This window comes from Hippopotamus amphibius, chromosome 11 (assembly GCF_030028045.1).
Source record: "Hippopotamus amphibius kiboko isolate mHipAmp2 chromosome 11, mHipAmp2.hap2, whole genome shotgun sequence".
NCBI lineage: Eukaryota > Metazoa > Chordata > Mammalia > Artiodactyla > Hippopotamidae > Hippopotamus > Hippopotamus amphibius.
In genome coordinates, this window is record NC_080196.1 from 11,552,681 (window position 1) to 11,565,313 (window position 12,633).

The window sequence follows — 12,633 nt, forward strand, 5'->3', positions numbered from 1 at the left end:
CTATGATTGGCATTTTATCGATTGCGTTGTAGACCCCCTAGGAATCTCGTGAGGATCTCACTATGTGGACAGAGTCAGATGGGGGAATGTAGTTTACTACAAACTCCCTGGAGCTGTAGACGCAAGTTCCTCCTTGGAAAGTGTGGCTTTCCACCTTTCAAATGATCACGGGATTGCTGGTGAAGACGTTTCTAAAGTGACTTCTTGCCCATTTATTTTTCATCCCTTTCTGGGAGCAGATCTTACCTTCTTGAGCCTGAAGTGACAGAATACCAGCCTTTGGATTTAAAGGTTTTGCTCGCTGTGGTGTGTCTACAGATCATTTAACTCTCAGAGTGTGTGTATACAAATCAATATGTTTGTCTCTTTTCATTAACGCAGAGCTGTTTGTATCTGAGCATAATACAGTTTCCTAATATGGTTCACTGTGATAAATGCTTTTTTCCTCTCCTTAAAGAAATGAGTCCAATTATTGCTTTTAATTGGAGACAGTGTGTGTGGGTCTTCTGCACATCGAACTTTCTGTCTCTTATGTTCACAGGGTTTAGGCTTTTCCTGTGAGAGTGAATATTTTTTCCTTTCCCCTTCTCTCTGCTTCTGGAGAATCTTACAAATTAAGACAAAAGATAATTACTTGGAGGAGTAAAACTGCAGGTTCCCACGACACTTAAAATTAATGAGCTGTTGAGGACAAAATATACCTCATCTCAGGCACCATCCTCCTCACCCGCCTCTCCCCCTCCCCCGGGTAACACATGAGTTGACTTTTTGGCTATGTTTGCCATTTTGGCTAGACAGCTGCTGAAAGTAGATTCCTTTGAAAACTCTCCCTTTGTTTGCAAATCAAAGTTAATTTTACTTAATTTTTGTATTTTTGAAAACTTTCCCCTTTCCCAGTTATCTGATTAAAATAGTCTCTAGTAGAAACTTGTGCTGTGGTTCACGGAGCAGCCAGTTTTGTTTATGATGTTCAGGGCTTTTGCCTCCCTCTTTCCTCTCCTGTCTGTGACCAGGGTCCTCTTTCCCCGCAGTGTTTTCCTGGGGAGTCATTTTTGGTGCTGGTGGTGTCAGAGCTCCTACAGGGCATTAGAACAGAAGCAGAGCTGTGCGTTCTGTTTCACTTATAGATAATGCCAGTGAAGAATCTGTACCCCCTGCCCCCAGATCTCAGAAAGATCTTGCTGGCCAACCACAGTGCCACTCTTAACTCACTTCCTTGAAGTCTCCTTCTAGCAACTGGCCCTGATAGATGCTTTCTAGACTAATGTTTTCTCACTGAATTCTGCAAGCAACGGAATGAGATAAATAGTCAATTGGGAAAGTAAGGCTTGGGCAGGAAACCAGTCCAAGGTCAGATAGTTAGCAAATGATTTCTCTGGATTCAAATTTAGGTAGCTTCATTTTGGAGTCTGAGCTTTTGGGGGGTTCGTAAGTGTATACATAGTACAGGGTCCCTCAAAGCCTCTGGAAACCATGGTGGAGCTAATAACCGTGGAAGAGATGATCCAGCCTACTGGTTTCAGGTTTTTTGGTCTCAAGACTTGTTTCTATTCTTAAAAAGTATTTAGGGACCCCAGAGAGCTTTTATTTTGTGAATTATATTTATTGATGTTTACCATATTAAAATTAAAAGTGAGGTAAGTTAGTAATATTTACTCATTTAAAAATACCACAAACCCATTAACGTGTTAACACAAGTAACATTTTCATGTAAAGGGACTACATTCCAAACCCCAAAAGTTATGGGTGAGGAGAGTTGCATAGTTTTTCATTTTTGCAAATCACTTTAATGTCTGGCTTAGGAGATGATGGCTAGATTCTTAGGTCTGCTTCTGTACCCAGTCGTATATGAAGAAAATCAGTCTCAGACAAAGAGGTGGCTGGAAGAGGGAGGAGCCTTTGTGAAGATTTTATTATTTGATTTCACAAATTTCACACAACCAGTCGTAGTTTCTTCAAGATCAGTTGTTACTGTGCTCTGAACCTGTATTGGTGAACTTCTCATGCTCTGTTAGGTTAACATCCATTGGTTTGCCTTCTACTTTGAACGGCACTCTTCCCTGCACACAGTTTTGTGATGTCTTGTATTGATCATTTGAAAATAACAGTTCACTGGGTTACACACCCTTAGTAGTCATCGGCACCTTCCATCATATGGTATCAAAGAATCTCTTCTCTGCATTAAACTCATCAGGAAAGTCTTTAAGTGTTGAGGGGCTGTCAAACTCATGGTGACAGATACAGGTTTTCCAAAATTATAATTTTTGCCTGAAATCATGAATTCTGTCATTGGCAGCAAAAACTATTAGTTACTTTTTCCTTGCCTGGCTTACTTTATTCATTTTTGAGAAAATAGCTGACAAATGACTGTGTATCAGTTGTCCTTTCAAATAAAAATAGCATTCTGTGAAAAAGCAGCTAGCTTACAGCAGTCTCACAAGTGCTTTTCCCTGGAAATGGTCGTCACACTGGTATTCAGGAGAAATGCCTTATGTGTGGTTCCATTTTTGTCACACAGAGTACGTGCACTCAGGTTGAGATTTAATACTGTTAACAATTTTCGTTGCTTTATCACTTTCTGAAATGAAATGGCTTTTTTTTTTTTTTTTAACTGCTAGTAACCAGTATGAAGAATACCAGCATTTATTTGTATAGTTTGGTGCCACTGCATTGATTTATGTTGAATTTTGCTACCTGTTGCTGTTTTATTATTTTTTTAATAGTTTTATGGGGATGTAATTCACATATCATAAAATTTACCCACAGCGCACAATGTGATAGTTTTTAGTATATTCACAAAGTTGTACAGCCATCACCACAGTCAACTTTAGAACATTTTCATCGCCTTCACCCTGAAAAATCTGTACCAATTAGGAGCCAGTCTCATTTTCCTGAGCCCTCCCCAGCCCCTGGCAACCGCTGACATACTTTGTCTCTTACGTATTGGTCCAGTCATTTCATAGGAATGGAATCCTGTAATGGGTGGCCTTTTGTCCTTCGCTTCTTTCACTTCACAGAATGTCTGCAGAATTCATCCATGCTGGAGCACGTATCAGTTCTGATTCCTTTTCATGGATGGATAATACCCCATTTTGTTTAGCTAAATGCCAGTTGATGAACCTTTCAATCCCCCCCACCCCCAATCTTTTAACTATTGTTAATATCTCTGCTCTGACCATTTGTACAGGTGTTTTTATGTGGACATAGTTTTCATTTCTCTCCTGTTCATACCTGGGAGTGGAGTTGCTGGGTCATATGGTAACTCTGTTTCACGTTTTGAGGAACTTCTAAGCTGTTTTCCAGAGAGTCTGCACAATTTTACATTCCTGCCTGCAGTGTATGAAGGTTCCACTCTGTGTCCTCACCCACACTTGCCTTTATCCATCTTTGTGAGCATAGCCTCCTAGGGGGTGTGAAGTGGTATTTCAAGGTCGTTTTGATTTGCATTTCTCTGATGACCTATTTCTCTGATGATCTAGCCATCACCCTCATGGAAATATCAACACAATGAAAAGGCAGATACTCTCAGGATAATTATGAGAATACTTTTGACCAAGGGGATCTACTGAACGGGTTTGTGGGTCCCCAGAGGGTCAAGTCACTCATTAAGCTGGTAGAAAATGTCGGCTATGATTTCAGCATCGTATTTCTCCTTGCTTGGATAGGACGTTGGCATTGCCTCTGTTTTCCCGTGAAATGGGTACTGGGAGGCAAGTAGGAGGTTGTGGTGGGCCTGCTGTTGGGCTGTATTTGAGGCCCATTGTAATACTGCATCTGCAGGAAGGACAAGAGGCAAGAAGAGCTCTTGCCTCAGTCTAAGTGTAGTAACCCAAGACGGTCCTTTTAAAGGGGCAGCAGGAAAGTGTCCCCAGTGCTGAGTGCCTGCTGAGCCCAGACAGGGCGCTGCACACACTGCACGTAGGAGCGTGTGGTCCCCAGCCTCGGTGAGAAAATTGAGGATTTGCACAGCTTGCTCAGGTGCAGACAGCAGGGCTGGGAATTGAACTGCTCACACAATCTTGTGAAAGGGGACCAACCCCCAGAATAAATGTTTCTGGGTAACCAAACAGAGGAGTAATTCTAGGAGTGGCACGTCTTTAATAGCAGACTGCTCATCTTAGTGGCAGTAACAAAGCTCAGAAAAGTATGGCATATTTAAGATTAAAAAAAAAATAAAATAAAACTTCCTGTGCTGTGTTTCAATAAAGGAGCTGTGTTCACTGCCTTAGAAAATTGGTGAACGGTCAAGAATTGCCTAGATGCATGTTCCTTGGCTTGATTTTTAATCACATTGAAGTATGACTTCTTATGGATGTTGCTTCTAATTTGTCTGGAAAGCAAGTTACAGGCACTGCCAGTGTGGGTATGATGGATGGGTTCTGACAATGTGTAGTTACTTACACTTAGAATAAATGCCAGCCGTTCGAAGCTCTCCATTTTTCTGTAACTGAGAGTGTCCAGCAGAGCCTTGCACAGCATGGGAACACATACCATATTTGATGTGGCATGGTCTTTACGTCCGTAGTGAAAATCTATTTAGATTGTGTAATCACTGGGGCTGGGAGCAACTCCAGAGATCAGAGTTCACATCCAGTCCAGATATGGAAAACATAAATCTCTGTGTTGCACCATATACAGTGTAATAACAAGTGCACTAAAGAAGCACATCTAAGCGATCAAATCAGAAACAGGAAACTTAGAGGAATATCTTACCATCTGAAAATATGGGTGGACTTTATAAGCAAAGAAAGTTTAAAAAGTGGATTAGCAGATTTAGCAACTTTTATTAGACGGGAAAAGGAGAATACTTGCGGTCTGCAAGGCATGCATGTAACTTAAAGGATGCTTATACAAGTGTGGGTGGCAGAGCACTGAAGGCACTCAGAAGGGCATCCTCGGAAGACGTAGGTCGTTCTTTTATGCACCTGTGGGAGGAGGGGGCTTGGACTTCTGCGTTTTTAAGCTTCAGGAAGAGGTTTCAACTCAAAGGAGGAGGAATTTTCTCTTTCTAGCTGCCTCGTCTTGTGATTTCTGCCTGGAATTCTCCAAGGCCCGGTTGGGGTGGGGTAGCCTTGGAGTGAGGTACCCGAAGAGGGGGTGGACACAGTGACCTTTCAAGGCTCCTCCTGTCCCTCCTGTCAGGAAATGCTCCAGGAGCCTCTTTAAAATGACAGCTGCAAGGGCTCCCTCGCTTCCCCGGCTGCTCCGCCTAGAGCTCGCGGGGCTGGGCAGCCAAGCACGGGGCGTCCACCTGCTGGGGTGGTTTGAGAGGAGGCAAGACCTGTGGGACCAGAGGAGCAGATGTGAAGGGCTCGCTGATCACACAGAGGCGGGCTGGGCCCGTAGAGCTTTCCAAGAGTGCCAGTCCCCGCTGTCAGCAGAGGAGAAAGCTCACGGCAGCGACCGGATGAAGTTCACTGTGTAGCTGTTCTCTGCTCGACTCCCTGGGTGGGGTGGGAGGTGCAGCAGCACCTGGGGCTCAGGAGGCAGCAGGGACTGGGCAGGGAGCTCACCTTCAGTTGGCGTCCTCTGCAGAAATGGGCGTGAGGATAAGGTCTGGTCCCTTTGGATTCAGAGGCTGGCTGACTTCCCAGCTTGACTGAGGTCCCTGGGCTGATGGCAAACACTTAATCCTTGGAGGTGTGTTGTGACTTGTGGACTAGAACCGGGTCTGGCTTAGAGCTCCCACGTACCACTCTCCCTCATCTTCAGTCACCAGGGGGTCAGGTGACGCAGCTGTGTCCTGACTCATATCCGTCAGCAGATCTGCAGCCTCAAAGATGCATTACTTTAAACGGAAGAATATATTCTCTTTTTTCAGGTCCCCTGTTTCTTTACATGAGGTGGTCCCTTTCTTGGAATGTGACTATTTGTGTTGGTTTCTTCATTGTAATTCTTCTCTTTCTGTTTAAGGTGTGATATTGATATTCTGAGGGCTTCTGTTTATTCGTGCGTGCATGCGTGCGTGCGTGTGTGTTTTGTTTATTTTCTTGTTTTGTAGGGATTTTTTTAAATGGATTTTTCAGTTGTTTCAACCAAAGCACATAATTCTTAGGATGTGTTTATAACTTTTTTTTGGTCTCTCCGTGTTTAGGATTATTCCTGTCCTTTGTGGTGGTTGTTTTGACTTGAGGTTAGGCCTTGAGAGCATATGAGGCACGATGTTTGTCCAGAATGTCTTCCTTCCATTCTCCTTTTTGTCTTTGGGGGATTTAGGGTACATGGCAGCCGACAGCATCCTCCATAGTGACTTTACTCTTCCTCTCTCCTTCCTTTCCAGTTTTCAATGGTTCCAGCAGGTCATCACGGGAGAAGGAACCTGTTCAGAAACACAAAAGCAAAGAGGCCACTCCGGCGAAGGAGAAGCACAGCGATCCCCGGGCCGACAGCCGGAGGGAGCAGGCTTCTGCGAGCCACCCCCCAGCGGCCCCCTCCACGGGCTCCTCGGCCAAGGGGCTCGCCACTCACCACCACCACCACCCCCCTCTGCATCGGTCGGCTCAGGACTTACGGAAACAGGTAAAGCCCTGCCCTGGCGCCCAGGAGGTGCCAGCCTTCCTGCCAGATGCCACCTCCCCGTTTCACCAAGTTAACTGAAGGGGAAACGTGAGTAGTCGCCTCAAGAGACCCATGTTTGCAGGGCTCAAAAAGCAGGAAAGGATGCTCAGTGGTGAGCAGGGGCGAGAGAAACGTGACGTGGGCACAGAGGTGCCAGCGCGTGTGCCTCTCCTCCTGTGAAGATGGGTCAGGTGGGGCCGTCGGTGGGTTTGCATCCCTCCCTGGAGGGTGCTGCCGGTGCCCAGTGCCGCCAGCAGTGGACCCTCACATGCTGGGACCCCCTAGAAGGGTGGGAAGGGATGAATCTTTGTTACCCCTCGCCCACCCAGTGCCCCGGGAACCAGATGAGGTGAGGAGCCCTCAGGTTAGGCCAGCAGCCACGAGTTACCTTGGAACAGGGCTGCAGACGGCCTGGAGCATTACCTGTTCTTGACTGACACCTTGGCAACTCATGGCAGGACCTCTGAGCGGCCTGCAGGCAGTGATGAGATGCGTTGTGGCTGTAAGGGGTCACTTACTCCGTCCCGTGCCCATAGAATCAGCGGAGACCACACGTACGCTGCTCTCCCTGCCGACCCCCACGCCCCAATTTCAGGGTCAGATCCAGAACAGAGATCCTGGGGGGCACACCTCTCTCTGCCCTTGGACAGATTTCCCAGAACCCGGTAGGGAGACATTAGAGGAGGGGCCTGGGGCAAGGCGAGGCTCTCGCTTGGTCAGGCGGCATTTCGTTAACCCCTCTGTTCCTGTTCTCACTCCATCGGAAAGTCGGTGAGCCACAGGGATCAGAGATGGGCTCTCCTCACCGGGAGTTTTGTCGCATGCAGTTAAAATGTTCCTTAGAATAGACCAGAGATTCCAATCTTGAAAGGTTGATTGGTTCAGGGTGAGGTGTGCGTGGCCTGAAGATTCCCTGACGGGCAGCATTATGGAGTGACTAAAAGATGGTCATTGTGGTGTGAAGGTTGGAATTCCTTCTTCTGTTGAAGGTTCTTTTATCGTGGTCTTTCTCATTCTTGATGGTGTTAGGAGCCGTTCTCTCTGAATATGTGGCTGTGTTCATGCACACACACAGGATCGTGTGTGAACACGCATGTTGTTAGTCTTAACCTTTAGCTTTAAAATGTTACTCAGCTCTCCAGTTGTGGTGGACGAGGCAGGAATCCTTGAGTTTATGTTTCCGCGGTCCTCAGTTGCCACTTCGTGCTTTGAAGTGTTATCTTGAGGTTAAAACGAGTGGTTTTTGTATATTTGAAACGTTGCCCACTGTTCCTGAAACACAAACCTCAGAGTCTTCCTCACGAGAACACCTGAGCGTGGTGGGACCGGCCTCCCCCCAAGCTGGGTTTCCGACGTTCAGGACCTGACACGTAGGACGCACCATCCCTTTGGTGTCGTTCGTCCCCAGTCCATTTCCAAAGCCGTTTGCCGGACAGGCCCTTGGGCAGAACTGTCCTCCAGATCCTTGCTTATGAAATAGAACAGTTCAGAAGGGGTCTAGAGTGGGAAAGGGCCCGACCCATCTGTGGAGCAGGGATCTCAGTGAGGAATGACTGTGTGACTTCATTCACATGGAACCACAACGTCCCTTTCTTTCTCGCTCTCCTTCACTTTCACACATGAGGCTGAATCCTCAACCTCAGCCAGGCTCATCCTCAACCCCCAGCACTTGCCCCTCAGTTCAGGATTTCCCTTTGTCACGGAACAAGAGGAGAGTTCATGCCGTTGGAGGTGAGCGTTGAGGGGAGCAGAAGGTGCCCCTTGCCCTGGGATGGCCCCGCCCACCTTGCCCCACCGCAGGCTTGCATGGCCACCTGTTTCACAAGCAGCCTGGAGGCTGAGGAGAGACCCAGGCCGGGCAGAGTCTGTCATCTGAGTGGCTGCAGGAGCCTGGCTGGCTTTCCCCGTTCCGGTCTTGAGGTGGGGTGTGACCGTCTCCTCCCCTCCCACCTGTCCTCCCTCTCCTGTCTGATCCACCCAGACGGGGTGACCCAGGACTGTCCGTTCTAGGTGGGCTCAGACCATGACCCTCCTGAGACCTAAGCTGTGATAGTTAAGCTTCCTGGGCCCTATTGTTCATTTGGAGCCGGTGATGCCAACTCCTCTCCCAGGGACATTGTGAGAAATAAAAGGATAATGTTGATACCATCAAATCCCATTCGTTAAGTACTCTGAAAAAAAAAAAAAAGTCAACAGAAGCCAATTGTAGATTCCTTTGTAACGTTCTGATGCACGCGATTAGAATCTGACCTTTCATCTTTTCAACTGCATAAAAGACAGGTCCCAGAGAATACTCAGAGCCGTAATTTCGGATATGATTGATTTTTTTTCTGTCGGCCTGAAGGAAAAGATCAGTGATTGTGTAAAGCGCAGCTGGCAGGGTGGAGGGATGCCCTATGTCGGGGTGCTGCTGAGATGTGACTGTGCCCTGCTGGCCCCGAGGCACCGACAGCTCACTCTTCTTGCTCGGACAGGCCCCCGTTACCTCACACGGTGCTGGGTGGAGCGCTCCGTCTCGTGAAAGCCCTGGCCTCCGAGACTCGGTGGGATGGGCCACACCAGCCCTGCAGCCTGTGTTCTCCCAAAGGCACTAGGTGTGCCAGGTGACACACAGGCGTGTGTAACATCCCTGGAACTGCCCTGGGTCATGATCTGGGTATGCGGTAGGTGTCTGACAAAGGAGCGTTTCCTCAGGAGAGTGCTTACGTTACGTGCGGTAAGAGGCAGTCACAAACGTAGGGTGGCGAGACAGCCGTTCTTGCACCTAGAGAGGGTTTGGAAATGTTTCCCAAGTGTGTCGTGAGGAGGTCTTTGCATGCAAGCGCGTGTGGAAGACGTGGATGGCGAGGCCGTCGGAAGAAAGGCGGCGGGGCACACAGCCCGGCCCGGCGGAGGGGCTGCTGGGCTGTGGCGCCTTTGCCGAGAGCTTCTCACAGTCAGGTGTACGGCAGTTGTGAAGAGTCTTGGCCGACTGAGACGGAGAGAGGAGGTGGAGATTGAGATGTTCAGACCAAAGAATGAGGAATGTTCTTTAACATTCTGGAAAATGGGAAATGAGCGCCCAGAGAGACACGTGAGAGACGCGCCTTAGCTAGAAGAGCCTTTAAGGTCTCACCCCGCTCCTCATCAGGTCACCAGGGAGTTTGAACTGCGCCTGTGTGTCCTGGGGTCTGCGGCTGGCGGGCCGCCTGCAGAGGGGGCGGTGCTGTGGCAAGGTCAAGGCTCCAACCAGACCTGGTGTTCCTTCTGGGGAGCAGGGCTGTCCGCCTTGTCCCTCTGCTCACTAACTCCTGCCACACCAGCGGCCTGCCTTGCCCGTCCCTGACTCGCTGCCTGTCCAGTGGATTCTGTTCATTTAGGCTCTTCTGCTTTTTAATTTGAATTTTAAAGTGCAATTGCACTGTCCCCACGATACGTTCCTCCTGGGCTCCTTTGCTGCTGTTCCGAGAGGATGGGCAGAGCCGCTCGACTCAGTGGCTCCCTCTAGTGGGAAAAGGGAGCTTGGCAGTTGAATTTCTGGTGGAACCGAGGACAGCTTCTTGTCTGTGCGCCGGGGGTGACCTGAGCTACAGGTGCCAGGTGGGTGATGGTGGGCTGGAACACCCCCACTTCCTGCAGAGCTGGGTGACCGCTGTGGGGAGCGGGATGCATAGGCCACAGTCCACACCAGAGCTGAGAAGGAGCACCTTGAAGAGACATGAAGTTACTAAGCTAAAGGGCTTTTATGGCACCCGGGAGGTCTCTGTCACGGGTGTGTATGTTGAGTCTCCAGTGAATGAAAATGACCCCTCTCTCCTGACCCCTCTCTCCTGAGCTCAGTGTCAGCACTTCCTCCGAGAGTGTAGCGGTGAGGCCAGGCCTGTGTGGTGGGCCGGCTGAGTGACCTGGGTGTGTATTGAGGTGACGTGTAGTGTTTGGTTCTGTTCCATGAGGCGGTGGCCGGGGAGACGCTCGGTGGGAAGATGAACCAGTGCCTTCCTCCTCTGCGTTGTCTCCTTTGGTACCAGTATTCATTGGACCCCCGGAGACAAGCACAGGCCAAGGAATAGGCATCTTTGTTGACAGAAATATGTAAACAAAAAGGTGGTCTTTTTGCCATTGAAGATGGTGAAATAGTTACTTAGAATTTCACCATGTGAAAATTTACCTCCCTGTACGGCAGCGAGCCGGGAGGTCAGGTGGCCTCGAGAAGCCGGACTGGATGGACCAGGGCTCCGCGCTGTTCTTTGAGGTGGAATCTGGGAGATGTGGCTTCCTGGCCTTTCACAGGCGCACCGCACAGAGCTGTCTGGGGACTGGCAAATACTAAATACTCATCGCCTTTCTCCATCCTTACTGATTAGGTCAGAAGCTGGATTGGGGGAGGGGTGGTTAGACTGGAATCAGCATTCCTTTCAGGCGACCCCAGGGGTTCACAGGGCTTCCAGGTCCGGGTTTGGGAATCACTGAACCTAAACCCTGGCAAGACAGGACAGCTGGTGGTGGGCTCTGCCAGCAGGAACGGGTGGTGTCACCACGCAGTGGCTGCCGTTTCCGCTGGCGGAGCCTCATCTTCAAGAGATTAACGGTGCTGTACAGTCCGCTTACGTGTGAGCTGGGTGAGAGTTACGTGTGAGCTGGGTGAGAGTTACGTGTGAGCTGGGTGAGAGTCGGAGCAGATTAACCGCAGGCTGAGAGCCTCGATGGGTGTCTTCTCTGAAGATGCAGATCCCTGAGCATCTTGCTGATGGAAAACTCTCTCTGTGAGCCTCAGCAGGGTTTTACTGTTTGCTTTAGTTTTTCTAAACGGTTTGTTTTGTTTTTAGTCAATGGGAGCATTTGAAAGAACAGTTTAAAATTTGAGATATTTGCATTCCTCACCATAAGTCCTACTCCAAATTAGTGGTACTTGTCATGGAAATTTTCTCTTTACCCCTGCTCCCAGTTTTATAAATTTGTTTTTAATTTATTGTTGCCAGGCTGCTCGTTTTGTTTTGGTTTTGTTTTGAAATCTCCTGTTGCGTGTTCCAGACCACCTGCTCCGTCAGTCCTGCCTTCTTCTCGGGCAGCCAGCAGTGGTACGGCCAGACGTAGTTCCTGGGCCTTCCCTTCGGCCTCTTCCCTGCCCGGGGGGGCCAGGGACCTCACCGAGTCCAGAAGGCAAGGCTGGTTCCCCAGAAACCTGGTTACCAAACACCCTGGGGTTGGCTCATGGAACACAGTCTCACACCAAGAGTTCATGGCTTTCCCTGGACCGCCTGTAATTGGCGCATGAAGAAATACAGGTCTGGGGGCTTCTTTCCTTTTTCTGTTGTCAGAACCTTCTGTGGATAGTCTTCTGCCCTGGTTCCCAACGTAGGTCCTCAGGCGAGGCTCAGCATCGCCGTGACCTCACTAGGAATGCAGATTCTCAGACTCCACCCCAGACCTACTAGATGGGAGACGGGGGATGCGGCCCAGGGACCTGGGCTGGGCCTGGGCCTAGTGTGGCGGTCACTGAGACTCAAGCCCTGCCTTCCACAACATGGTCCCGGGGGCAGGGCAGCTGTTCAGCCCGCGGGAGCGCTGGGCGTGGACAGGAGCGAACTGCTTTGGTGCCGGTTGGCTTCCCTAACTTGGGTGGTCAACTTCTTCTCGGGACTCATGGGTGAGAAAAGCCGCTGCTGTTTCTGCTCTATTCCCCGGCGAGCATGTGCAGTATGCCTCTCGGGGAGGTGGTGTTGCTCAGGGAGCCCTGGCATTCCTGGTTTAGAGCTCATGTTGCAGGTGAGAGATGGATGCCCGAGATGTCAAAGGTCACTGAGAGGCAGAGCTGTGATGTGGTGTCCACCCCATACCAGCCCAGTGGCAGCTCCTGCTGTAGGCCTGTCAGCATTCTTTGGAAAGTAATGCTTTTCTGGTGTCCACCTTTGTCACTCTCTGGCTTCTCTTTATAAATGAGGGTGATGTCTGTGTGTCACAAAAGTACTGTGTGGTCCAAGCTGTAAGATAGCTGTGAAGAGGTCGTTTACCAAATTCCCGTAGAGTCGAATGTAGACATTTGTACAGTGTGGGACAGGGAGTCACCTGTGCAGAGGGGTTGGGCCTGTTGTGCTT

At 49.4% G+C, this 12,633-nt stretch overlaps 1 protein-coding gene across 7 annotated transcripts in view; it reads left to right on the plus strand.

Annotated features, from left to right (window-relative positions):
* The window catches only part of JARID2 (jumonji and AT-rich interaction domain containing 2), a 237,387-nt gene that overhangs the window by 201,505 nt on the left and 23,249 nt on the right, over nt 1–12,633 (plus strand). For all 7 annotated transcript variants that reach the window (XM_057700587.1, XM_057700589.1, XM_057700585.1 and 4 more), the window contains one exon: nt 6,281–6,519. In XM_057700587.1, the coding sequence (XP_057556570.1) occupies nt 6,281–6,519 (239 nt within the window). The remainder of the gene's footprint in view (nt 1–6,280; nt 6,520–12,633) is intronic.